The 26,902-nt window shown below is 41.4% G+C and overlaps 1 protein-coding gene across 2 annotated transcripts; it reads right to left on the bottom strand.

Moving 5' to 3' along the window:
* On the bottom strand, window positions 1-26,902 carry AMPD1 (adenosine monophosphate deaminase 1). Of its 2 annotated transcripts, XM_017524232.2 has the most exons (16): window positions 26,740-26,887; window positions 25,188-25,199; window positions 20,051-20,231; window positions 18,114-18,276; window positions 15,423-15,588; window positions 7,291-7,510; window positions 6,641-6,770; window positions 5,406-5,600; window positions 4,655-4,786; window positions 4,218-4,381; window positions 2,777-2,903; window positions 2,430-2,593; window positions 1,662-1,782; window positions 824-997; window positions 551-661; window positions 1-185 (listed from the first exon to the last, which is right to left on the bottom strand). In XM_017524232.2, exons 1-16 carry the CDS (start codon window positions 26,858-26,860, stop codon window positions 27-29), a joined length of 2,340 nt encoding a protein of 779 aa, XP_017379721.1. In that variant the 5' UTR covers window positions 26,861-26,887; the 3' UTR covers window positions 1-26. The 2 variants fall into 2 exon arrangements, with proteins under 2 accessions (XP_017379721.1, XP_017379722.1); XM_017524233.2 differs by lacking the exon at window positions 25,188-25,199 and having other exon boundaries at window positions 26,740-26,902.

Genomic DNA, 26,902 nt, shown 5'->3' with positions numbered 1-26,902 from the left:
TTATATTATTATTTAGTTTACTAATTTTATTCTGTTGATTTAAGACCCTCAGCAATTAAATTGAGTTCATAACACCAGGTTTCATAGCGATAGGCCATTCGGATTTGGGCTACGTTTGTCCTCCGGATGTCATTTCCAGCAGGGCCTTCCTCAAGATAATTGTCACCCAGAAACTTTGCTTTCTCCTGTAAGAGAAAAGGATGCGGAATGATTGTTGTCTCTTTTCACCCTAGTACAGACAATAATTGCCTTCTTTACAAAAATTCCTTCTTTACCTTAGCCACTGACAAAAGAATAATAATAACAAACCATTAAAAGCACTCATCTAGTGCCTCAGTGTTCACAGTCTGCTGAGAAATCAAGTGTATTTTACTTTCCTTACCCAAAAGGCATAGGCAATGAGATAGAATAATCCCTTCTAGTCCCTATCCATAGTAATGGCATATGATTTGTGGGACAATTTTTCTGCATGTGCTTCCCCACTACTTTTTCAGTATTCAAGTTAGCAGACCCTATACTCAGAAGGGCAGCCATTCAAGGACAGGTCTACCTCATGAGAAATTCCACACTGCAAGACACTGTTCCTTGCCACTTCACACATATCACAGGTGCTCAGCTTGAAGACTTGTGCAGCAATAGCATATTCTTCCATTAGGGGCTCCTGCAGTTAATTATTAAATGAGGAAAAAAGAGTAATGAATTAATTAATAATATGCATCCCGCTCAGAAAGAATAATCAAATACCTTGATTTGACTTTCGAATTCTGGATGGAAAACAACAGTCCAGTAAAATGTACTTGTATTGCCCAGGCCCATACTATACCTTGGTAAAGTGGAATTGCATTGGGTCATCTGTAGACAGTGAGATCATTAACCCTTTTTGAAGGAAATCCAAAAAAGGATTTTTGGCATACTCTAGAAACAGGCTATTATTACTTAGTGGTGACATGGCGATGGGAATCTGGGCTAAGAAAAACAAGTACTGTAACACAGGACTCTGAAAAAGAAAAGTGAAAAAATATTTAAAGATGTTGAAAAAGGAATACAAACTAGAAACAATCTCGTGGTCTGCCTTAAGCTTCAGCTTTCAACAAAATTATCACTTGTTCTTCAAGTCCCTTAATAAGGAGAATTTAGTAGTTTTTCAATGTAAATGCTATTTAGAATAAGTGTATTTAGGATACATTAATTTTCAGAAGGATTGAGTCAAACCAAATTGTTTATTCGATCTGGAATTACCTATGCTAGATGGTCTGTCTCAGGCAAAAAACTTTGCCTTGAAACATTCTTTGCTTTCTCTCTCTACAAGAAAGCTCTGACTCTCACACACAAAAAAATCTTGAAGCATGCTATAACAAGAAATCTGGCAAAAACTAGCTTAAGGTAAGCCAGGCCATCTCTGAATTATCCCTTGTCAGGATTCTAAGCTAGAAGTCAGGAGATCTGCATTAACTTATCTCTGACAGCAACTAGCTAGGTAATCTTGAGCAAGTCCCTTGCCTTCTCTCTGTAGAATGAACTGCACTAAACTAAAAAATATTTTATGCTCTATTTGAATATGATTCCAGCATTGATAATGACTTGTAACAGTATGGTTGGTTAAGGGAAAAAAGATTCCTCTAGCTCCAATATAAAAATTAAGAAGAGAGCTTCCAACTCACCTTTTTTAAATTCAGGCCATGAGAGATATTATCTGCGATCATGAATGCTGTCATGAGATGGGTGAGAGCTCCAGCTTCCCCACAGTGAGGTCGGAACAGAAATGTGTTCATGCCTCGTTCCCTGGGGAAATAGAACTGCTATAGGAATTGCAAGTTCTGGGTATGGAGGGATTTACAGGAAAAATCAGTAGAGAAATGAACACTCCGGAAGGAAGTAAGCCATCCAAAGAATTCAGCAAAACAGCCCCAAATCATAATCTTAATTCTTGCTAAATACAAAGTTTCTAAAGAGTGGCAGCAGAGGATAGGGGGGTAAGGAAGCAAGTCAAGTGTTGATTGCCTGGATGGAAATATCTTCAGTCTCAACAGGAAAGTTACCAATATCACCATCTCATCATTTATTCCATTCACACTTCAAGGGAGAAATGTCTCCAGAAAATCCCCCTATAATATCCCTCTACTTATTCCTTACCCAAGTATATAGAGAAGGGTAAAATGAAGTTTTATAATTAATTGCACAATGATTACTATAAATTCCTAAACTTCCAAAAGAAGGAATTGCTTAAATTATTGAAAGCATAAAAATATCAATTTTTGCCCCTAAATAAATAAACTGAAGCAAAAAGTTAAGGGAAAGAAATTTCTGATTTGGGCCAATTGAAAGCATCACAGTAATGCACTGAGGCCCTTGACCACCTTAAGTGCCAATGTATGAGGAAAAGAGCTGTGTCAAATAGGCCCTCCTAGTTCCAGTTCTCTCCTACTTACTTTCTCAGGCTGTTGAGCACCATGATGTTTGCATACATGTAGTAGGCATAGTAAGTGTAAGATGGATTCTTTTCCAATGTCCACTCCTGGGGCTTGGGACTCTTGGAGGAGAACATGTGGCCACTGTGTTTGGACTCATCATCCACACTGTCAAAGCCAGTGATCTGTTAGGAAAAGTGAGGAATACAGTGGGTTCAGTCCAACTGCAGGGCCCCAGTCCACGCACAAACTTTCAGGTCCAAAGGCACAGACCAAACAGAAAGAGATAAGCACCAAAAATTAGTCATGACCAGGTAGGAAGGCTGGTTCATGAGCATCAGTACGAAGGCCTGAAGGGCCATGCTTACATGCTTGAGGAAGACACTGAGATTTGGGTCAGCCTGGGGGTTGATGGTGGCCTCAAACACTGGCATGAAAATATTCTCCAGCATTTTTCCAAAATGTGGAAGGAAATTCTTGGAACGGAACACATCACTAGAGGCAAGAATGAAAAGAATTTAGGAGAAAAAAGGATTTTTAGGACTGTTAGCCCCACCCAGTATGAGGGAACCAGAGAACCAAATGTCATGGACAGGAAAAGACTTGGTATATCTATCCTAGGTTCATGCTCCTCATACGTTCTCCTTGGTTACCTATAGAGAGGGATTCAGTTTGGGCTAGACATAGGAAGTAAAAATTTTTGGGTGGACCCTATGCCCCCATGTTTTTTACAAACCTTTATCATAAGAAGACTAAACCTTCACAGCTAAGTCCACATAGAGGAATATAGCAATTATGTCATAAAAGTTTCAATGATTTATATATGTGTGCAGCTACAAGATAGTGAGCATGAAATGATTCCCAAGAATACCTCTGATCCAATTTAACAAACTATTATACAGCATTTAATATATGCCAACCACTCTTAGTGTCCAGAAGTATTAGCTAATGTAATCCGCATAACAACTCAATAAGTGAGGTATCGTTTTTACTTGTTTTAGAGATGATGACACCAAGGCACGATGAGGTGATATAACTTAACCCGAACTTGCACTGCTAAATGGTAGAGCCAGGATTCAAGTATGGCCACTCTGGGTCCAGAGCCTATACTCCTAACCAACCTACTGCCTCTCTGCCTATTAGATAGGAAGTATTATCCCAGTCAAAAAATTACTTTTTTGGGTTAAAAAGACAGGATGAAACTCTTGCATTGCAGCAGGTCACATGGACCACAAAGGCAGGTAGCCAGAAAATATATAAACACCTAAGTTAGATAAAAGATCAATGATACTGGACAAACCGAAAGAGAAGCCATCCCTGAAGGCGATGAATGATAGCAGGTGGTATGAAAGAGATGGCTTCCTCAACAATACCATTGATAAATACTCATTGATTGCGGAGAACTTGAGCACTTGTAGGTGAGACAATCGACAGATAGTGGTAAAGGTTCTGATAAAGCCACATCCCAGTAGAGATGAGCATGGGAAAGAATGGACTTGACACAAAGAAGACCAGGTGAAAGAAAATGTGTACCAAACTGTACATAGTTCTTATTCTATTGTAGTTTTAATCATTCTCAGCCAGATATTTATGATCCTCATAAAGCTAGAGAACTGAACTGAAATGATCTTTCTAGCTCCTGTCCGTGGTTAAGAGTGCTGCACACAGAAAGGACACAACGAAGCATGCAGGAACAAATAGTGAGTGCCGATTTCTTTCTAGATTGGCAACACATTCCTTGTTCATGCAGGGGAGTTGAGGCAGGTGAGACAGGGCAGGCTTTAGAGTTTCTGATGGGCAGGTACATACTAGATCCTGGGGACCTGGATCATCCATGTCATGTTGGGGCAGTGGATGCGGTTGCAGACAAACCAGGAGGAGAGTTTGCTCCACTCGTCAGGACTGCGGCCATAGATAGACAGGCGGGGCTCAGCATGCTGATACTTGGCCTCCACCAGGTCTGCACCTACCTCCTGCAAAGCCAAAGGAGAAGTCCAAGACAGGGATTACCACAAGTTCCTCTGGAGTCTAGGGAGAGGAGATTCCCATTCTATTCCTTTCAGAATCTGAAAGGGTCAGATCCTTAATAAATCTTGAAACCGCACCCTTAATTTCTCTACCTTAAGAATGGAGGTCTTTAAAAATCTTTTTTTTTTGAGACAGAGTTTCACTCTTACTACCCAGGCTGGAGTCCCTTTCCTCAAGAATCACGCCAGGTACCATAGATCTGATTGGTTCCTCCTCACCTTGATGATAGTGGCAAAATATTCCCCATTAATGTAATTGTCTGTCTTCAAGTAGAGGTCCCGTAGCTCACTTGCTCCTACAGGATTGTATTTGTCATTGAACTTATCAAAACGCTGGAAGGTCTGGCGTCCCTGAGTCAGGAAAAAAGAGCAGAAATGTATTTTTGCCAGAGCTGTCTGGACACAGGGAGCTAGAATATAGTCAAGCAGAACTGGAGCCTGGTAGTGGGGAAGGGCATTGGGCTCCAAAAATGGAATTTGGGGCTGGGCACAGTGGCTCATGCCTGTAATCCCAGCACTTTGGGAGGCTGAGGCAGGTGGATCATAAGGTCAGGAGATTGAGACCATCTGGCCAACATGGTGAAACCCTGTCTCTACCAAAATACAAAAAAATTAGCTGGGTGTGATGGCGCACCTGTAGTCCCAGCTACTTGGGAGGCTGTGGCAGGGAAATTGCTTGAACCGGCGAGGCAGAGGTTGCATGAGCCGAGATCCTGCCACTGCCCTTCAGCCTGGCGACAGAGCAAGACTCCATCTCAAAAAAAAAAAAAAAAAAAAAAAAAAAAAAAAAGGGAATTTTATTGGGACAGGTGACAATGAGCAAACTTAAAATTGTCAAATTGTCTGTGGTGCTTTCAGGCAGCATGGTAAGCCAAGATGGTTAAGAGGGCTCTGAGAAGGGAGGGCTTGTAGGAGAAAGACTTGAGGTTCTGAGTATTAAAGTGAAACTGACATTGCCGTTTCAACCTACAGCATGAACATCCAGAGAATCAACAGTCAGGTCATAAGGATGCATTTTTAACTTAGCAAAAAGTTCCTTTAAGGTCATATTCTTCTCTTTGGTGCTATAGACCACTCTGTCGGCATCAATTTGGTAAGACTTCTTAATAAAACGCAGCAGATGTTTCTGGTTCATGCAAGCGGCTGCATGGATATGGGTGTCCACCTGTGTGTACATTTAGAGAAAGAAAAAAACATCAATCAGCCTTAGCCATCCTACTCTGTTTAGAGGATATGGTGCTGCAAATCCCACTGTGTTGGGACAAAGCAAATAACGAGGATGTGAGCTGACGGAAGTGCTCCAGCAATAAAGAACTCATTACAACCGTGATGTGCCCATGAGAGGATGTGAAAGGTTAGGCTAGATGCAATAGTAATGCTTGCTTCTTCTGTATGGCTGTACATCCAATTTATTTCTTATGTCTGATCCACACAACATTCTTCTGGACCATTGTTCACTCCTAAAACACAGCTGGAAGTGAAGTAACTACCGTAACTTTCAGCCCCTAAGGAGAAAGGGTTGAAATTATGAAGCCATGACACAGTGATGACATTCATGAGGCGGATATTCTTATAACTAAATTTTATACAGTGAAATTTCAGCAGATTTAGTCCAAAGTTGTATAGGCAACTAAGCCAGGATTTGGGCCTGAATCTCTGCTCATATATTTCCTATTCCCACTTCGTTGTAATCATTTTAATGGTCAAAACACACCTTGGAAGTGTTTCTAGTTGGCTGGGTTTCACAATCTCTAAGCTAACTCATTTGATATTCACAATCCTCATGTGAACTGGATTGGGCAGATGTAGTTCTCAATTTTACAAATGAGGACACTGAAATGAAAATATTTAGTCATTTCCTCCAAGGTTGTAGAGTCAGGAAGTCAAAGAAAAAGGACTAGAAGGAAGATCTTTCAAATTCTAGAATGGTCATTTTTAATGTTTTATTGTTGTTGTGGTTGTATTTTTGTTGTCAATTATAGTTATAATTTTTATGTTAAAAATATGGCAAATCTTTCTATGGGGAAAACAATAGAAATGGCACTTAACCCTAACCCTTTAGACATAATCTGTCTGTTTTTACTAAAATCCACTGAACCTGTAGAAATCTTAGATTAATCAGAAACACACTGTTTTCTTGTGCTTCTCAAGAAATAATTGGATTGTTTTGCCCAGGAATTACCTCTGAGCAACTAAAATGTTTACCTTCCTGCAGTTATAAAAATCTCGATGGGGGTTGTTTTTCAGCTCCTTTAACTCATCCATCTCGTTGAGCATCTGATGGACCTGGAACTTGGAGGAAAGGAACTTCAGGCGCCGGTGGGTGTAGGTCTTACTGTGGAAAATAAAATTACATAATTCCAAAAAGTTGCAGACATTCAAGAAAAACAGTCACAATTTTGAAACTATCAGGACCTTTATCATTCATATTGAAGCAAACTTTTCCGCTTACTCTGTGGTTAATCTCACTGAGAAGTAGTGGGCTCCAAGGGCTTAATCTTTTCAACAATGTTGGACATAATAATGAGGGAGAACCTGGAAAGGTATCTTAAAAATCAGTGGAGAGAGTGTTCAGAGTCAAAGGTCCTGGCTTTGGGGTCGGCAGATTCGCGTGTGAATCCTGGCTCAGCCAGTTGTGTCACTTTAGGCAAGTTACTTAACTCCTCAAAGTCTCAGCTCATAAAACTGGAATTATGAAAATAACCACCTCACAGAGCAAGCGTAAGGAATAAAAGGAACAATGTACATGAAGGGTTTAATACAGTGTTTGAACATAGTACCCATTTAGTACATAGTTAGTCTTACTATCAGTAGTAGTAGTAGTACTAGTTGTTTAGGTCTCGCCAAATACTTACACAGGTCCTTGAGCAATTAAAGCAAGTAAAAAATTCATATCATCTAAGAAGGTGTCCAGATTTGGGTAAGGAAGTGGCTTAGGCTCATCTTTGCTGGCTGCTGCTTCATTAGGATAGACATACACTACACCGTCCTTCATTTTGAGGTGATAGCCCAGGTTTTCAGGAAGGTTGTCTGTTTGGAAAGGATCTTCTCCCTTCTTCACAGGAGGAGTAAAGACTTTTCAATCAAACACAGAATAATATATTAGCACATAGGATGAACTACCACATAAAAATAACTGAAATCTGAAATACTGCAACATCTCATTAGCTTGGAATCTGGCCCTTAAGTTGTAATTGTCTGGAATTAAGCTAACCTTTATTTTTGCATTATTTTTCAAAGGTAACTAAATTAATAATATAAAATGACTATAAAAGTAATATGTTGACCAGACGTGGTGGCTCATGCCTGTGAATCCCAGTACTTTGGGAAGCCAAGGTGGGCAGATCGCCTGAGGTTGGGAGTTCAAGACCAGCCTGACCAATAGGGTGAAACCTTGTCTCTACTAAAAATACAAAAATTAGCTGGGCTGTGGTTGCATGAGCCTGTAATCTCAGCTACTCAGGAGGCTGAGGTGGGAGAATCACTTGAACCCGGGAGAGGTACGTTGCAGTGAGCAGAGATCATGCCCCTGCACTCCAGCCTGGGTGACAGAAGGAGATCCTGTCTCAAAAAAACAAAAAGAAAACAATATATTATCTAGTGTAAGGAAACAAAAAGAAAACAATATATTATCTAGTGTAAGGATGATTTTCAAGTTCTTTGGAAGTACTGTTTACATAAAGTAACCAATGTAGTGCTTATAAACAATCTTAATTATTTACTGAAGTTGGTCATCAAAGGCTTTCTGTTTAGAGCATATTATTAGCTTTTAGATAATAGCATAAAAATAAAAGTCAAACTACAGTTAAAAAATAAATTTGGATCTTTACCTTATGTAAGCCAATCTTTTTTATTAGCTTAATTTAGAGTATTTTTTGAAATAGGCTTTTAAAATCAGTTTTGGGTTCACAGTAAAATTGAGTAAAAAACGCAGTTTTCAGGCGGGGCGTGGTGCCTCATGCCTGTAATCCCAACCCTTTGGGAGGCCAAGGAAGGTGGGTAATTTGAGGTCAGGAGTTTGAGGTCAGCGTAACCAACATGGTGAAACCCCATCTCCACTAAAAATACAAAAATTAGCCAGGTGTGATGTTGTGCTGCATGCCTGTAGTCCCAGCTACTTGAGAGGATGAGGTAGGAGAATCTCTTGAACCCGGGAGGTGGAGGTTGCAGTGAGTGAGTTTGTGCCACTGCACTCCAGCCTGGGTGACAGAGCGAGACTCCATCTCAAAAAAAAAAAAAAAAAGAAAAGAAAAAAGAAAATGCAGTTGCCCTACACTTCCTGCACCCACAGACACACACACAGCCACTCCCCACTCTGAACATCCTGCATCAGAGGGTTCATTTGTTATAATAGATGAATCTACATGATCACATTATAATCATCCAAAGTCCCTAGTGCACATTAGGGTTCACGCAAAGCCTATGGGTTTTGGCAAATGTATACTGACATGTATCCATCCTTACAGTATCATACAGAATAGTTTCACTGCCCTAAGAATACCCTGTGCTCCACCTAAAGTGGTCTTAATGTAAGAAGAGATATAAAATAAATTATTATTTTAAGAGTTATAATTCTTATGAGAATATTTTTTTCACCTTTTAAAGCACATAAAATTTCTGCTAAAGGAATTGAGAAGAGATTAAGTGGATGTGTTCCCTTCCTTCCACAGCTAGTAATTTCAGCCTAAGGAAGCCATGAACACATTTCACACTGTCAGAGCCTTTAAGAATTCACCCTTTTACTTTCAACAAGTATGCTCATTTGTGCCTTTTTACTGCTGTGCCCAAGGAAGGCATCAGAAAGTCTCCTGTTTGCAAGTGATGCCTGCAGCAGCCAAAGTGAGAAAAATAGCATAGGAAAAAATAAAAAACAGTCTGCACATTTCCTATTCAAAATTTGGAGATAAGGAACTGAAGAGAAGTGAAACAGCATGTTGCTACATCAAATATTAATTTTGAAATCTTTATACTCAAGGTTTAATAGTGAGATAAAGTGTAATTGTGGGGAAATAAAGACAAGACAAACAAACTAAATGTCAATATTATAGAGGATGGGTAAACTACTGTTATGAGTTACCAATGTGGAGACATGTTTAATATGATTTTAATATTAAAAGGAATTACAGAGATGAAGTTGTAGAACTGGAGATCTTTAATAATATGACAATTTGGAACTTCAAAAATCTTAAACATTTGCCTCTTCATAAATTTTAGTTCTCAGATTGTAATCCTAAAATTGTAAGACAATTACAGAAAGATGTGTATATAAAGATGCATATTGTACCCTTGCTAGAAACAAGTTTTTAAAAGTTGGAAATTTAATTGCCTAAAAATAGGAATTAAGTCAATTATGATCCAGTTATACAATTGAAATCTGTAAAATTATTTAAATCTTATTATTGAAAGATATGTACTTAACTTTCTACAAGGCAGAAAGTAAAAACCGAGATAAGTAAATAAAATGCTATGGAAAGTCAGAACATGCAGTTTACTTCTGTCCAGAAAATGAGAAATGATAGCATTCGGGCTGCTTCTTGAAAGACCAGGTTGCCTCTGGATTCTTGGACATGTGTTGAATAAATGAGGGGAAGGACAGCCTGGGCACAGGGAAGCATAGCAGCAATCCAGGAGCAGGAAAGTGTTGAACTATACAGAGAATGAGAAATATTTCTAACCAGAACACAGAGTATAAAGAGTAGAGAAAGTAAGTTTAGAAATAGGTTGAGTGTGCAAGTTCAAAAATAAACAGGCTGGGTGTGGTGGCTCATGCCTGTAATTGCAGCACTTTGGGAGGCTGAGGCAGGCAGATCACTTGAGGCCAGGAGTTCGAGACCAGCCTGGCCAATATGGCAAAACCCTGTCTCTACAAAAAATACAAAAATTAGCCAGGCATAGTGGTGCATGTCATTAATCCCAGCTGAAGGAATGTGTTGTTTTTTTTGGTGGGGGGTTTATGAGGGGCTATAGCTTTTAGGGCAGAAACTTTCCAATGCCATGCCCCCCTTCCAATTTTTTTTACTCAGGAGATTTAACAGTTTATATTTGAATTTTGCCGGTATGGGAAGAAACTAAGAGTTAATTAGTTTATCGGAAGTTTTAAGGAACTTTTTTTATTGGCCCAGGGTCTTACAGAAGGTGGGAGTTTCTTTCAGGTTAAAAGTTCTCTTTTTCCACACCCCTTTGGACTTTATGTTTGGGTTCCCTTTCACAAACACTTCCTTTGTGGAAGTTATTTTTTTCTCTTCTGGATTTCCCCTTTTGTGGAAACCTGTTTTTCCCTCCTAAACTTCATTTTTCTTTCCTTCCACTTAGTGTGGAAGCTGCTTTTCTTTCCTGGATTTTATTTTTTTGGATTCTTTCTCTTAGTGTGAGAGTTAGCTGTTTCTTTATCTCTCCTTCTCCAGTTTCTCTCTCTCTTTAAATAAATTGCTTTCTACAAACGCTTTTTTAAGTCTGGCGTTTACTGCACACTGAGCTGTGGTCCCCTCTCTCATTCTTAAGAGGGCAGGAGATCAAGAACCTGGAGAAACGTCCTGTCAGGTAAGCTAAGGGCACCCTAAACCCCTAAACGCCAACATAATAACATTTTGGCGAGCCAGCCAGGAGAGGGGTACAGCCAGGCAGGGCTGTGGAGAACTGGAGCAGCAGCGCCTCAGAGGAACAACCCAGCCCATCTTAAGCTGCACAGCCCAGCCAAAATTAAAAGCGCAGTTTTTTTTCCCTCTAAGCTCTCTCTGTGTCTCTCCCTCCTTCCCTCTCTCAGCTGCTTTTCTGGGCAAAAACCTGCGGAAGGTGGAATAGGCAAACACTCTTTGCATGTACCAGGGGCAAAAACGGGGCGGGGGCGGGGGGCAGCATAAAACCGAAAAACCCAGCTGTTAAAAACCGCAGTCAGGAACGGCACAAGGGAACTTCCCCATGGCGTTTGCCTGCCAGCCACAGGTCCTTGTGTGGGCAGCAGCTGGAAAAGTGGCCCAGGGTGTGCACATAGTCCCAGCAACATGGCAAATGGAACACCGCAGGGGCGGGGGCAGGCCTTCCCCTCCAGCACATAGCAGGGCGGTGCAGCGGCCTGGCTTTTAACCCGCAAGCAGCTTTTTTCTTCTGCCAGTGCTGAGGGAAAAGAAGCGGCTGCTGGCTGTCAGCCCTAGCCAGCTTTCAGCAGGCCACACCGCCTAAGGGTGCAGCGTTCTCATTCAAAATATGGCTTAAAAAAGCTTTCTGCCTTCCCTTAATGTAAGTGGCTTGTTAGCATAGTTGGTTAAGGTGTAGAGCTGCCAGGTTACTGGTTCAAATCCCTGGTGAAGCCAGTCTTAAATTGGTAAAGTCTTTCAGAAAAATTCAAAAGCTAAAGGCTATGGGACTTTGTGTTTAGTGAATAATTTGTCTTGCTTGGGATTGGCTCTCTCTCTGGCAAAACTTTTCCATCTAAAAAATCAGTTAAACCGGTTCCAGGCCCCAGATAGTCAATTGCAGGTCTCACAACCTTAAACACATTTTCTTACAATGGAAAATGGGTTAGGGGAAAAAAAGGTCCGGGTCCTGCGGGTATTGTTCCAGCCTCAGCCATGCCCGGCCGCCTTCTTTAAATTGTGTGCTCTAATAGTCCCGCCCTAAAAGTTTACCCTTCTAGGGCAGTTTTATAAATTGGCCTGCAAAAATTAAACTTTTGCTGGAAAATACTGGTACCCATCTCTTAAGCCTCACTGGCCTGGTTCAAGGACTCATTGGTATGAACCACTCAACCCAACAGCCCTTCAAGCCTCTATGGTGGTCACTGAAGGTCATGCAAACAGTAAGTTCCATACACTGGTAGGTCATAATTCAAATCCAGTATATGGAAGGCCCTCTAATAAAATAAATCATGCACCTTGAGCACACAAAATTTTGGGGTACTAACTGAAAAACGTTTCATTTTGGTACCCTTAGGTACTTTACCTAAGAAACACCTTAGGTCAAAGTGGCTGTAATTTCTTTAACTGGGGGTGCAGGCATCCCTTGTGTTCAATTTCAAATGGATGCTTATATTCCCAAGCTCAAGTCCCCATTAAAGAGTATACTGGAAAGTTAAAACCAATTAAACACACAGTCTTTAAAAAAAAAAAAGCAGCTCATTTTTCTCTAACAAACAGTGTGGCCAAATTATCCTCTGCCGTGTAAAAAACCTAGCCCCTAAAGGGAAGGAAAAAAATCCAACAGCTTTCCTTAAGCAATTGTGGAAGGCCTTAAAAAAGTACACCCACTGTCACCAAACTCCATTAAAAATCAGTTAATACTAAAGGACAAGTCTATTAGCCAGCAGCAAATATCAGGAAAAAGCTTCAAAAGCTGGCTTTGGAACCAAAACGAAGTCTAAAATCATTACTAAACCAGGCAACCTCAGTGTTTTATAATAAAAAGCAAGAAAAACAGGATAAAAGGAACAGGAAAAATTAAAAAAAAAAAAGGCAGCCGTAGTCATGGCTCTCGGGCAAGCAAACCCCAGGGGCTCAAATAAGGGAAAGGCTTAGATTAGCCACCAGTCTAGCAAAACTTGTTACTAGTGTCGTCTAAAGGAACATTTTATAAAAAATTGTCCCCAGGGGAATAAACCACCATCTCATCCTTGCCCGCTGTGCCAAGGGAATCCCTAAAAAGCACACTGTCCCAGGGGATAAAGCTTCCCAGGGCCTAAGGTGTCTAACCAAATAACCCGATGGCAGGACTAACGGTGCCTAAAGCAAGTGCCAGCACAAGCCATCACCCTCACAAAGCCCCAGGTAAAGCTAACCATAAAAGTCCAGGAAGTTAATCTTCTCCTGGACACTGGCATGGTCTTCTCAGTATTTCTCTCCTGCCCTGGAGACTTAGTGCTTGTTAATTCTCTCCCCTCAAACTCTCCCTCTCTAGGCCCATCTTGGAAAAAAACATTTTTGGTCATTCTGTCTACCCCAATGGCAGTTAAGGTGGTGAAAATTAACTCATAAATTCATCGCATTGAGCTAAAGCCTTGGACACCTCCTAAAAAAAGTCATAAATCCTCCATTCCCTAGCCTAAAGTTCCAGAAAACAGCCCTTCATACCCCTGAAAGCCATTAAAAAATCTACATCTGCTTTTCCAACAAAATCCCCAGGAAAGTAACCACGCATAAGTCTAATTTATATCCTGGCATTAACAGGACTATAACCCTCGACTTTGCTATCTCTCAAATTCCAAGTATCCTTTTCATAGTGGAAAGAAAATCTGTCTCTTTCTAGAAAAAATGCTGCTATTTTGTAAACCAGTTAATTGTTGTTTTCAACACAAAACTTGAAAATCAGTCAAACACAGGGCTAAGAACCTTCCAGAAACAGTATTGTAAGACTTGTTTAACAACTGACTGCCCTGGCTCTATTCTCTCCTAGGCTTGTGTATAACCATTCTATATTTGTTGGCGTCTGGGCCTCTCATCTTTAACCACCTTGTCACATTTGTTTCTTATAAAACCATAAGGTCACAAATAATCCTGCCACTGGAGCCTCGGATGTCCTTGGCTTATAAGCTCTATTGTAAACCTCTAAATCAACCTGCACCCTTAAAAGGCTCCCCTCTGAATAAAAACCTCAACTGCAGGGCCCCTTCTACGCCCCATTTCAGCAGAAAGTAGTTAAAAAGCAATCTACGTCCGCGTTCCAACAGAAGTTGGGCTTTCTTGTTCAAAGCGGGGAATAAGGGAATGTGTTCTCTTTCCAGGTCCATGAGGGGGCGTAGTTTCTAGGGCAAAAACTTCCCAATGCCATGCCCCACTCCCATCTCTCTCCATCCGGAAGATTTAACAGTTTATGTTTGAATTTCGCAGGTGTGGGAAGAAACTAAGAGTCAATCACTCCAGTGGAAGTTCTAAGGAACTCCTTTCATTGGCCCCGGGTCTTAGAGAAGGTGGGGGTTCCTCCCAGGTTAAAAGTCCCCTTCTTCCTCACCCCTTCAGACTCCATGTTTGGGTCCCCTTCCAGGAACACTCCCTGTGTGGAAGCCGTCTTTCTCTCTTCTGGATTTTCCCTCTGGAGTCCCCTTCCACACTCTCTCGTGGAAGCCTGTCTTCCCCTCCTAAACTCCATCTCTCTCTGTTCCCTTCCACTCAGTTTGGAAGCTGCTTTCCTCTCGTGGATTCCATCTTTCTGGATTCTCTCACTCAGTGTGAGAGTTAGCTGTTTCTTTCTCTCTCCCTCTCCTATTTCTCTCTGTCTTTTAATAAATCACTTTCAACAAACGCTTTTAAGTCTGGCATTTACTGCGCACTGCGCTGTGGTTCCCTCTCTCATTCTTAAGAGGGCAGGAGACCAAAAACCTGAAAAAACCTCCTCTTAGGAAAGCTAAGGGCACCCTAAACCCCAATATAACCCAGGCGGCTGAGGCAGGAGAATTGCTTGAACCCAGGAGATGGACGTTGCAGTGAGCTGAGGTGGGGCTGCAGCACTCCAGCCTGGGCAACAGAATAAGACTCTATCTCAAAAAAAAAAAAAAAAAAAAAAAAAAAAAAAAAAACAAAAAAACAAAACAAAACAAAAAAACAAATAAAATGTAGTTAGGAGGCCAGAGGGTGTGGGCCTCAAATGCCAAGCTAAATATTGAACTTTGCTTTGTAGATTTCAAGGAGCAGCTAAAGGTTCTTGTCAGGAGAAGATGTGCTCTGATCTGTGTTTTAAAAATTAGCACCAAAGTAAAGATGAACCAAAAGAGAGTAAGACTAAAATTTAGCAGAGTAGTTAAAATGCTCTTGCAGTAATCTGGGCAAGGAGAAGGATAAGTCTGAATGAGGGTTTAGGGAGTGATGAAGAGAAAAGGTTCAGAGAGATGTTGTGCAGACTGAAGCCAGTGGTTGGACACGTGAGGAAATGGGGCCACAGATGACTATTACTGTGACATTTTTAGACTGAATTACTTATAATCTAGGGGCATATTTTACATTGAATATTTAGCAGCTTGAATGAAAGATATATTTCATACATTATGTAAGGGAATTGTTACCTGGATAGAAGCTCTCATTTGCTACCCAAGCCTGGCCGTCGATGTTCCGCAAGTATTTGGATGGGGTTTTAGGGAACCTCTGAAACGACTTCTGCATGTATTTCTCCCGTATGCATAGTGCCCGATACAGACCTTTGCAAACAATTTCAAAATCTTCAACTGTAACCTGCCAAAAAAATAATATCAGCATATCAGAGTGAATCCCATGAGAAGCTGAGAAGTGGGTGATGCTTATCCTTGGCACCTCCCAGCTCTCCTGTGTGTAACAGCCCATTCTGAGCCTCACCACTCACCTGGCTGCTTCTTAATTGACTTGACACCTGAATCTCCCTCCCAGAGCAGGTCCTGAAGCTTTTCTAGCTTTTTTGTCTCTACCGAACTTACCTGTCCTACAAGTTTTCCCCTTATAATCTTGTATTCATTTGTTTTTGGGTTCTGCTACATAGAAGGGATTATCTAGCTAATAGGATTAAAAGAATCCATTTTAACGTGGTATATAATTTCTTCCTTCCAAGTACATGCGGAGATTTTAAGTACAAGACAGTACCTCAACTGAAACACCATTTGACTCAAATTGTGAGAATTCAAACCACTTGTTGGTCAGTGAGGGAAATATTTTAGGATGAATATGGGGTCATAAATCTCTCAAACCCATGCATTGCCTTCTTCACCTACCATGGATCAGAACCTCACTCTGTGAAAAGTTAGTCTTTTAGACGGTTTTATTTATTTATTTTTATTTATTTATTTATTTTTAAAGACGAGGTTTCACCATGTTGGTCAGGCTGGTCTTGAACTCCCGACCTCAGGTGATCCACCTGCCTTGGCCTCCAAAGTGCTTGGATTACAGGCGTGAGCCACCACGCCTGGCCAGATGGTTTTAAAGATAATTTTATTTCTGGGTAAAAATGGAGAGATTCTAGAGTAAAGCTTTATTAGGGCTGCTGGAAATTTCCCTGCGCCCACCCCCAACTCCTGGCTCGGCCAGGCATGCCCAAGTAGTTATAACTTAACACCACTGAATGCTCATTATCAGAACTCGCAGACTTTTACTCTGGGACTAACATACGCTTGTCCCCAGTAGTTTAAGTTCCAGATATTGATCCTGAATGAGTTTAACTCTTTTAAAGACCTGCTGATCTTGGCCCAAAGAGTCTGGCACAGGTGCTAGGTCTGGGGGTCTGCTTCCATGCTTCCATTGGCTCATTGTCACCTAATGGGCCACTAGTCTATCAGGTCCTCAAGAATGAGAGCTGAGTCTTACTCACCTTCATGTTCTCAGCACTTAGCACACAATGCCTGCGCAGAATAGATGCTCAATAAAGACTGATGAAACTGAAGCTAGTGTTTATCAGGGATTAATGATCTTGGGAGCTGAGCTCTGATTTCCCGTTTGCCTCTCTGTTTAAATTACAAGGATGAAGACTAATTTGGGTACAGACTACAACTAGGAAGAGCACAGACTGTTGCTCAGCAGCCCAGCCACATTCAGCCAACAGGTACAGCAACATACTTTGCTTTTCCCAGACTCCAGGTCAAGGTTTCAGGGGCCCTCCAGTTTTCACAGGAGGAGAAGCTACTCCTTGACTTCCGTATATTTCGTTCATCCTCCTAACGTCTTTCTTTTTACTCTTGTTTTCATTTCCGTCAAGCAACCGGGTATGTAGTTTATCTCCACATTTTTATGTTATTTTGAATCCTCGAGTTCTCCAAACCCTGTTTCCCCTGTACTCATCTCTATTAGGCATATTTTTTTTAGTTATTTAGTGTCTAAACCCCTGCCATTTAGTGAGCACCCATGTTATTCAGAAAATGATGAACGAGAATGAGGTGCATTTAATTGCTCTGTCACTTTTAAGTATCTTAGGACTGACCCTAAGTGGGTCAGTTATATGAGAAGGGGGCTCAGCACTGGTCATTAAAACTATATTTGGAGCATCAACTGGTGGCTGCACAGCAGTTTCACCAATATGATGCTGATTCTGCAAGTCCGTGTGGCAGAGATTTATTAATTGACCAACTGTTCTGGATGAGACAAGAAGGTCAAGTTGTTTGTGACATGAGTTTACTATCCCTGTGGCATACTAGAGTCTGTTCCAAATAATGATCTACTGTGTAAGCATCTGTAGTGAAATTGGAGAGTTCAGCTCATCAAAAAACAATAGCCTTATTCTAACCTCTCTCTCATCTTCCTTCTTTTCTCTTATTCCTTCTTTTTTCTCTTCCCTCTCTCTTTCTCTGGATCTGTTTTCTTTGGTTGCTTTATGCCACCTGCAACCCTTCTCACTATCCTAGGTCTGCTGGGGTCCTTTTTCCCCCAGAACCCCCCGTGACTCCCAGAGGCTCCCTTTTCTGATTTATGATACCATCAGTGAGACCTGATCACACTACTGCTCTCTTTGGTCCTTTGCCAAAATCTGCCCATTGTATTCTGTAACATACACACTGCATTCTACTCCATATTCTCCACGTGCTATCAAATAAGACAGAGGAGAAATTATGTGGGATGATAAAAACAACATAGAAATATAAGACATACCATATTAGTATTTGAAATGCAATAATGAAGTGTAACAAAGGACAGGTGAGCGAACACCTCCATCAACAAGAAGGAGAAGAAGGTAAGGAGCTAGAACAGTCAAGCTGAATGGTCTCCTGGTTGCTAAGTCTGAGTGGCAAGGAGCAACTCACCCCAGAGGCGTAGTCACCAGTGATCTGCACTCTCTGAAAATCAGGCACGGTCTGGTATGTTGGAGATGAAATGTATTCATCAATGTGGGACAGTTTGGTGGCAGATGTTTCACTTAGTGGAATGGACAAATTAACAGTCTTCCGTCCTTGGAAACGCTTTTTTCTGGGTTCGAAATTGAAAAGAGTTAATTTTGTCTTCATCAGGTGGTTTATTATGATAGATGGATGTTTCCCTATACAATTTTATTCTGAGGACAAAAAGTTAAAATGTGGTTGGGTATCAGAAACAGGATTCACGCACAGTGAGAGGAAAAAATCACTGAAGACAAATGACAGTGTGCCCCTCTCCCTGGTCTACCTTGGGACGGCCTTAGCGATCCTACTAGAAGGGCTTCACCATGACAGCCTTCTTCCCAGGCAGTGCACTCCCGGCAGAACAGGCAGTCTAGGTGCACTTCCCAGGCAGTGCACTCACGGCAGAATGGGCAGTCTAGGTGCACTTCCCAGGCAGTGCACTCCCGGCAGAACGGGCAGTCTAGGTGCACTTCCCAGGCAGTGCACTCCCGGCAGAACAGGCAGTCTAGGTGCTGGAGAAGACACGGGCTGTGTCAGCTACTACCTATATCATTTTATTCATGTTCCTTAAATATGGATAAAGGAGCTCCCATCTACCCACCTGGAAAAAATGGTGCAAAAATGACCACCTTATAGGAATTCTATGAGATTTAATGTATACAAAATGCCTAGCACAGTACCTGGAACTTATAAGGTGCTTAATATTATTTTCTCAAATCAACAAGTATTTACTGAGTCTGACCCACATTTACTGCTTTGACCAAGTCCGATGTTAAGTCCTATGGGGGATACCAAAAGAGGTGGACTGCTGTTCTTTCCTTAAAAATGTAAAACCAAGAGAAAGACACAGAATGGTCTTCTTCCCCTTGAAGCTGGTTGGATGGGTGGGGGCTGCAAGGAGAGGGTTTCAGCGAAGTGGTTAGTATAGGTTTGAGGTTTGAGGACTAAAGTGTGGCTGCTAGTGAATCCTAGAGTGGTTCAAATAAAGGAAAATAGAGTTGGCGGAGAAGGAATTTCGAAGACTGCTTGAGGGAGGGAGCAAGAATGTATTGTAGACATAAGATGGGCAGGGCATGAGGGTTGAAGTGGAGAGCAGTATTCCCAAGGCCAGGAGGTGGTCATACTGGCTGGAGGACAGGATTCTTGTCAGGGAGCATAACATTAAGTTTGGCCTCATCGGCAGATGAAGGCTCTTGAGTCCCAGTTTATATAACCATTGTGTGTAAATTAAATATGTTCACAGCAGCCATTTGCCCACTTTGGTTTGAAATAATTCTATGGTATCTCGAAGTCCTCTTGCTTAGATGGGTAGGGAGGCTTCAATCAAGGGAGATGCGAATGAGATAGGAGATGCACTGCTTTCTTCTTTTTTCGTCATTGGCACCTCCTTACTCTACTCATTCTAGGATGTACAATGTGCAGGGAAAAGGAATTTTTTTTTTTTTTTTGAGACAGAGTCTCGCTGTGTCACCCAGGCTGGAGTGCAGTGGGGAGATCTTGGCTCATTGCAATTCCACCTCCCAGGTTCAAGCGATTCTCCTGCCTCAGCCTTCTGGGTAGCTGGGACTATAGGTGCACGCTACCATGCCTCACTAATTTTTGCATTTTTAGTAGAGATAGGGTTTCACCATGTTGACCAGGCTGGTCTCAAATTCCTAACGTCAAGTGATCTGCCCACCTTGGCCTCCCAAAGTGCTGGGATTACTGTGTGAGTCACTGTGCTCATCCTTAGGAATTTCTAACTCTGGCAGAGTTCTTCCTCTGAGTTGAACCATCATTCGGCTAAATTGAACCATATTGTCCCTAGCAGATCCCCCCTCCTGAGGTGCCAGTATACTAAGCATTCTCCTTACACCACTTACCTCCTGGCTTCTATAGAAGTGGACAGAGTGTCCAGATGGAATATGTGTGCTTGCATCTCACGAAGAGAAATTGGACAGATCTCTTCCACATCAAAGGGGGAAATTTCCTGGCGACCTCCTTCATCTTTGACTTCAGAGGCGAACACTTTTTCAGCAAAGCTGCGCATGGCATCATCAATTTCTAAAAGAGGTTTTCACATATTAGTGTTCAAGCCCCTTTTCAAAAGTCTTCTGAGACTGTCTACTGTGTGTAAGGCATGGGGCAAGGACTGTGCTGCGTGCATGGCTCCCCTGCTTTCCAACCAGGGGCCCTGAAACACCACAGAGCTCAGTGCCTGCTCTCCTTTTAGTGGGTTTCTGTGTGGGTACCTTGAAAATATGCTCTCAGAAACATGGGTCAGATTCTCACAGTACATTGCGGAACAGTCCTAAAGATGGTCCTAAAGATGAGACTGGGGTCTTATAGGACTGCACCCCATGGAAGATCTCCTGTTTCTGGCAAGGCTAAATTTGATTTCATAGTTTGAACCATGCAGCACAGTTCTTTCCATTAGGTTGGTGGAGATTTTCTGATGGTTTCAAAGATGTGGATAAGGTTTTTGGTCCTTGGAGTTTTTCTTGTTAAGGAGAACCAGTGATTCCAGTGATCTAAGTAGTTCTGAGAAATAAATGTGTACTTCAGGGCCTTTATTCTGCTTAAGACAGATACTGTGTTTCTCTCACACATCAAACTTTGCTTTTTTCAAATCCAGACAACTTGGTGATATGCTGCTGTGTGCAGGGAGGGGACCACTAACATTTACTACCTAGTGCTGGCAGTCCCATTTCTTGTGGACCTGGGCCTCAATAATAAATGACCATCGGAAGGCCAATTTTACCTGTGCATACTCTAATTTTCCCATTCATTTTTTTTCCCTTGAGATGGAATCTCGCTCTGTCATCAGGCTGGAGTGCAGTGGAGCAATCTCAGCTCACTGCAACCTCTGCCTCCCAGGTTCAAGCAATTCTCCTGCCTCTGCCTCCCAAGTAGCTGGGACTATAGGCACATGCCACTACGCCCAGCTAATTTTTGTATTTTTAATAGAGACAGGGTTTCACTATGTTGGCCGGGATGGTCTCAATCTCTTGACCTTGTGATCCACCTACCTTGGCCTCTCAAAGTGCTGGGATTACAGGCATGAGCCACCATGCCCAGCTTTCCCATTTTTAAAATGGGGAAAGACGATGCTTCTTAGTTTGGCAATAACTACCCTAAGACCCTCAGGATATAAGAAAACCAGTGTCTCTGGGCACTGTAGCTCATGCCTGTAATCCCAGCACTTTGGGAGGCCAAGAAGGGTGGATCACTTGATGTGAGGAGTTCAAGACCAGCCTGGCCAACATGGTGAAACCCCTCTCTACTAAAAAGATGAAAATCCCAGCTACTCAGGAGGCTGAGGCAGGAGAATCACTTGAACCCAGATCATGCCACTACACTCCAGCGTGGGAGACAGAGCGAAACTGTATCAAAAAAGAAAGGAAAGGAAAAGAAAAGAAAAGAAAAAAGAAAAGAAAAGAAAAAAGAAAAGAAAAGAAAACCAGTGTCATCATATAGGATGGTGATAGCCACCAAGTATCTGCCTTTCTGTTAAATTCCACTATGTTCTCCACATTCTCAGTGTTTTCTGTCTGAATAGTCATGACCTCTAATACTTTTCTTGGTATTTCCAGAGAAGAGCTGGTAGCAATAATGACAATGGCAAATAGGTAACTAATTGGAGCAACAGAAGAAGACAGAAACATTCCCAACAGGATGATGGAGCAAACTGTATGCAGACAGAAAGATGCCCCTACCCATTAATGTCTATACAGGCCTGCAAAAGTCCATATTTTCTATTCTAAATTAAGTAGATGTCATGTGCTGAAGCTCCTTGCTGTGCACTTACCACCTCCTACATCTTCCTTTATCTCTGTTTCTTTATCTGTAAAGTGGGAATACTAATACCTACCCAATCTTGCTGGCAAGGCTGTTGTGACACAAAGTGAAATAATGTATGTGGAAATGCCTTAAGGAAAATAAAGCACCAGATTATATTGAATGATGTAATTTGTAGCATTGGTCAAACAGATATTTGGTGTGTAGGGTTAGCTTGGGCTATGAATGAGAAGATAAATGATATGACTTAGTACATGATAAAATGTACATTGGAGATGATAGTAACTAATTCATAACTTCACCAACAATACCAGTTCAGCCAGTTTTTAAAACCTGGTTTGTTAAGCAACGTTAACAGCAAAGCCCATTATAGTGGCCCAACTTCATGCATTTATCTGCCTCGTCAAACTCAAACACCTGAAACCAAAAAGCATCTTCGGATGCTATGAGTAGTTCTTTGGCAAGCACCATGATCCATGAAGAAACAAATGGAACACCAGGTAAATGCATTCGATGGCCTGAGAATGCCTCCACACCCTACTGCCCATTGATCCCCAGAAATAATCTCACTTCTCCCTGAGCATCACGAGCAAGCACATGCATCTCAAGGGAGAGTGGCAAGCGGAAGCTGGAAGAGGCTGCATGCACCATGAAAGGCAAATGGAAATAGAACAGTTGGTTATGAAGATGAGAATGAAGATGATGGTGCAACTGGTCAATAATGCTGGAGGCCTCAGGAAGGACAGTGTGGAAATGGACGTTCAGAAACCGAATCCTACTTGCTAGACTCTTACAGAACAAGCATTCATCGTCTGGGATTGCACATTTCTATTTGTTTCATATTTTAAAACAGTATTGTTTTTACTAAGATTGTATCTCTCTAAGCCACTGTAGACAGTTGAAAAGTAGAAACTTTACTCTTGAGAAGTAGCTTACATGACGACCAGAAGTTATATGGTTGATATTTCCTTCCACTGAATCAGCCACTTGATTTGACTTCATGTAACTACAACTGAAATTTGATCCTAATTCAAGAGCTCTACCTTAAAAAAAAACCAAAAACAACTTTGAGGAGTGGGTCTGGCATGGTGACTCACACCTGTAATCCCAGCACTTTGAGAGGCTGAGGTGGGAGGATTGCTTGAGGCCAGGAGTTTGAGATTTTGGAGGCTGGGCAACACAGCAAGAACCCTATCTCCACAAAAAACATTTTTCAAAAATTAGCCAAGCGTGGTGGCATATGCCTGTAGTCCCAGCTACTCAGGAGGCTGAGGTAGGAGGATCACTTGAGGCCAGGAGGTTGAGGCTTCAGTGAGCCATGTTTGCACCATTGCACTCCAGCCTGGGCAACAGAGTGAGAACTTATCTCAAAAAACAAACAAACAAGAAACTTCAGGGAGTGGTGTTGATTATAGAAAGGAAAGAGGGAAACTTATATTTCAAAAGGTAAGTTGATAGGCTGGGTGCGGTGGCTCACGCCTCTAATCGCAGCACTTTGGGAGGCTGAGGTGGGCAGATCACCTGAGGTCAGAAGTTCAAGACCAGACTGGCCAACATGGTGAAACCCTGTCTCTACTAAAAATACCAAATTAGCTGGGTGTGGTGGCACGTGCCTGTAATCCCAGCTACTTGGGAGCCTGAGGTAGGAGAATCGCTTGAACCTGGGAAGCGGAGGTTGCAGTGAGCCAAGATCATGCCACTGCACTCCAGCCTGGGTGACAGAGCAAGACTCTGTCTCAAAAAAAAAAGAAAACGAAAAAAGAAAATGTGTCTGTGATAGCAGGGTGGCCTTGGGCAAGCCACATAATCACTGGGAGCCTCAGTGTTCATCATCATAAAGGGGAATGTTAATAATAATAATGTCAACTTCAGGGAACTGTTATGAAGATTACACAAACATACTTTAAAAACTAGGCAATACTGTCCAGAAGTTGGAGATTATTATTTTTAACGCAGGAAGTGGAAGACTCTTGAGGAGTATCATGCTTGCTTCTTCACCCAACAGGTCCAGAAAGCATGCTTGTTTCTCAGCAGTGCTTTATTGCTGTGTAGGAAAGACAAGGTTGTAGGCCTTTCATCTGCCACATTTCATCTCCAGAGGAATTCAGAGGCAGACCTACTATCAGTCAGCAAAAGGACAAGTCTAATTTGAGATTGAGGGGAACATACAACTAAAGCTATAGTTTTATCTAAAATAGGTTTTTAAGGCCAGGCACGGTGGCTCACGCCTGTAATCCCAGCACTTTGGGAGGCTGAGGCAGATGGATCATTTGAGGTCAGAAGTTCTAGACCAGCCTGGCCAACATGGCGACACCTTATCTCTACTAAAAATACAAAAATTAGCTGGGTGTGGTGGTGGGCATCTGTAATCCCAGCCACTCGGGAGGCCGAGGAAGGAGAACCACTTGAACCCAGAAGGCAGAGGTTGCAGTGAGCCGAGATGGTGCCACTGCACTCCAGCCTGGACAACACAGAGAGACCCCATCATTTAAAATTAATTAATTAATTAATTAAATAGGTTTTTATTTTATCTGCTCACAAAAATTCACAAGAATTTTTTCGTTGTTGTTGCACTGGAGTTGGTTTACTAAGGCAAGGCTCGATAGGCCCCTTTGGCGAATCTGTCTTTTATTTCAAAATTTTAAACAGGCTGGGTGTGGTGGCTCACACCTGTAATCCCAGCACTTTGGGAGGCTGAGGTGGGCAGATCACTTGAGGTCAGGAGTTCAAGACCAGCCTGGCCAAGATGGTGAAACCCTGTCTCTACTAAAAATACAAAAATTAGCCAGGTGTGGTGGTGCACGCCTGTAATCTCAGCTACTTGGGAGGCTGAGGCAAGATAATCACTTGAAACTGAGAGGCAGAGGTTGCGATGAGCCGAGGTTGTGCCTCTGCACAACCTGGGCGACACAGCAAGACTCCATCTCAAAAAATAAGTAAATAAATAAAATAGACAAATAAAAGTAAGCACCTCATGAGGTTTTCTTTTTTTAAAATTATATGTATATATAAAATCTTTATATATGCACTGGAATCCAGAAAGGCCATGAGCTGCTTTGCCATGCTGTGGGATATCTATGGTCATTATTAATTTTTGTTGACTTTCAAGGCTGTTATTTAATAAACACTGCTGAAAAATAGCCATGTTCCTGAATTAAGGAACAGTATCATTTTTTAAATTGATACTCTGACAAATGGCAGCCAAAGTAATGCAATACTCATGTTTCTCTTCAGCTGTATGAAGTAAAATAAAAAAAAGATAAAATATGCAAACAACTTTCTGAAATCACGGTGGCTATTAATCAGTGCTTTGGGATAGATGCATGTAAATTGCTGTTATTTCTGCTCATCCTTCCAGCTTCTCTACATTTTGCTGCCATTAGAAACCTTGGGAATATGGTCATTATACCACTCTTCATTTTCTTTTTTCTTCCATTATGTCTCTTAACATTTTTAAGTATACTTTTTAAAAGGCACTCTCTGTAAAACATGATTTTGTAAAATATCTGATAAAGAAAAATGGGAATGCTCATATGATGTTGGTAGCAATAAACGTAAAACAGCTCATTTGGTAAACAATTTAGTAACACCTACCAAATAATCATTTCTGAGAAGCTATCCTATGGAAATAATCCATAAACATGGAAAAAGTTTCAGGTGTCAATGTTATTATCAGAACATATTTATATATATATAAACTATAATGAATCTAAGGGAATAGTTAATAGAATATTTATGCAGTCTTTTAAAATGGTTTTTAGGAATAGTTTGGGATATCATGGTAAAGTGGATAAGTTGTAAAGTTAAACCAAAACATTATCCTGCCAAAAGATTACATGTGCAATATAATTATAACAGTGTCTTTTTAAAAAATTCTTTAATTTTACACAGAAAAGAGATTGAAAAGAAAAAACATTAAAATATTAAGAGTAGATATCTTTGGATAATGGAATGTGCCGATGTTTTAAATTACCCGGCTTTTGGCTGGGTCCGGTGGCTAACAGCACTTTGGGAGGCCAAGGCGGGTAGATTGCTTGAGCCCAGGAGTTTGAGACCAGCTGGGGCAATGTAGCGAAACCCTGTCTCTGCAAAAAAAAAATACAGAAACTAGCTCGGCATGGTGGCACGCACCTGCAGTCCCAGCTACTAGGGAGACTGAGGTGGGAGGGTCGCCAGAGCCCAGAAGTTTGGGGCTGCAGTGAGCCATGATCGTGCCACTGCATTCCATTACTGAATTTCCTAACTTTCAAAATGAGTGTTTATTTTATTTTTTCAGCACAATTTCTATTTCACCTAAAACGTGTATTGCTTTTATCATTTAAAAATTATAACATTATTATTTTAAAAATTTATCCTGTGTACAAACCTGGACTGCAGAAAGCTATTCTCATGAACCACGAGAATAAACAGATTGGGTTATTTTTGTCATGTTCGTGATTTTCACCTCGTACCATAGACAGAGCCATTGTGTGGGAGCCGTCTCAACTATGGCAGCACACTGTTTGCTTTGACTAGCAGAGTAGATAATAAATATCTCATGCATTTCTCTACCGGGATCATCAAAGATGCTACATACATAGTAACAGTTTTAGAAGCTTACTCACATCCCAAAACTAAAAACAAAAAACCCTTGAAAATATTTTGTGTTTTCCTGAAATGTATTTTAAAGTTATCAAAAGCCCTAAATAAAGAATGATCGAAGCTGATAAGATAGCTAAAGGAACAGTTGCATATGAATAAGAAAACAACTGCGCTCTCCGCTTTATACACCTACCTGCGAGTTTGAACAGAGGCATTGTTGCTGAGATCCTTGATTCTAGGATAGCACAGTGGAAAGGAAGAGAGAGGAGACTGTGGGATGACTGACTGGCACTATAAAATATCCTGACATTCATTTTATTATTTTGCTTTGCCCCCTGAAATTTGACCCTTCTCTG

Source organism: Cebus imitator, unplaced genomic scaffold (assembly GCF_001604975.1).
Source record: "Cebus imitator isolate Cc_AM_T3 unplaced genomic scaffold, Cebus_imitator-1.0 Scaffold32, whole genome shotgun sequence".
In the NCBI taxonomy this organism is placed as follows: Eukaryota; Metazoa; Chordata; class Mammalia; order Primates; family Cebidae; genus Cebus; species Cebus imitator.
This window is presented reverse-complemented; position numbering and strand designations above follow the sequence as displayed.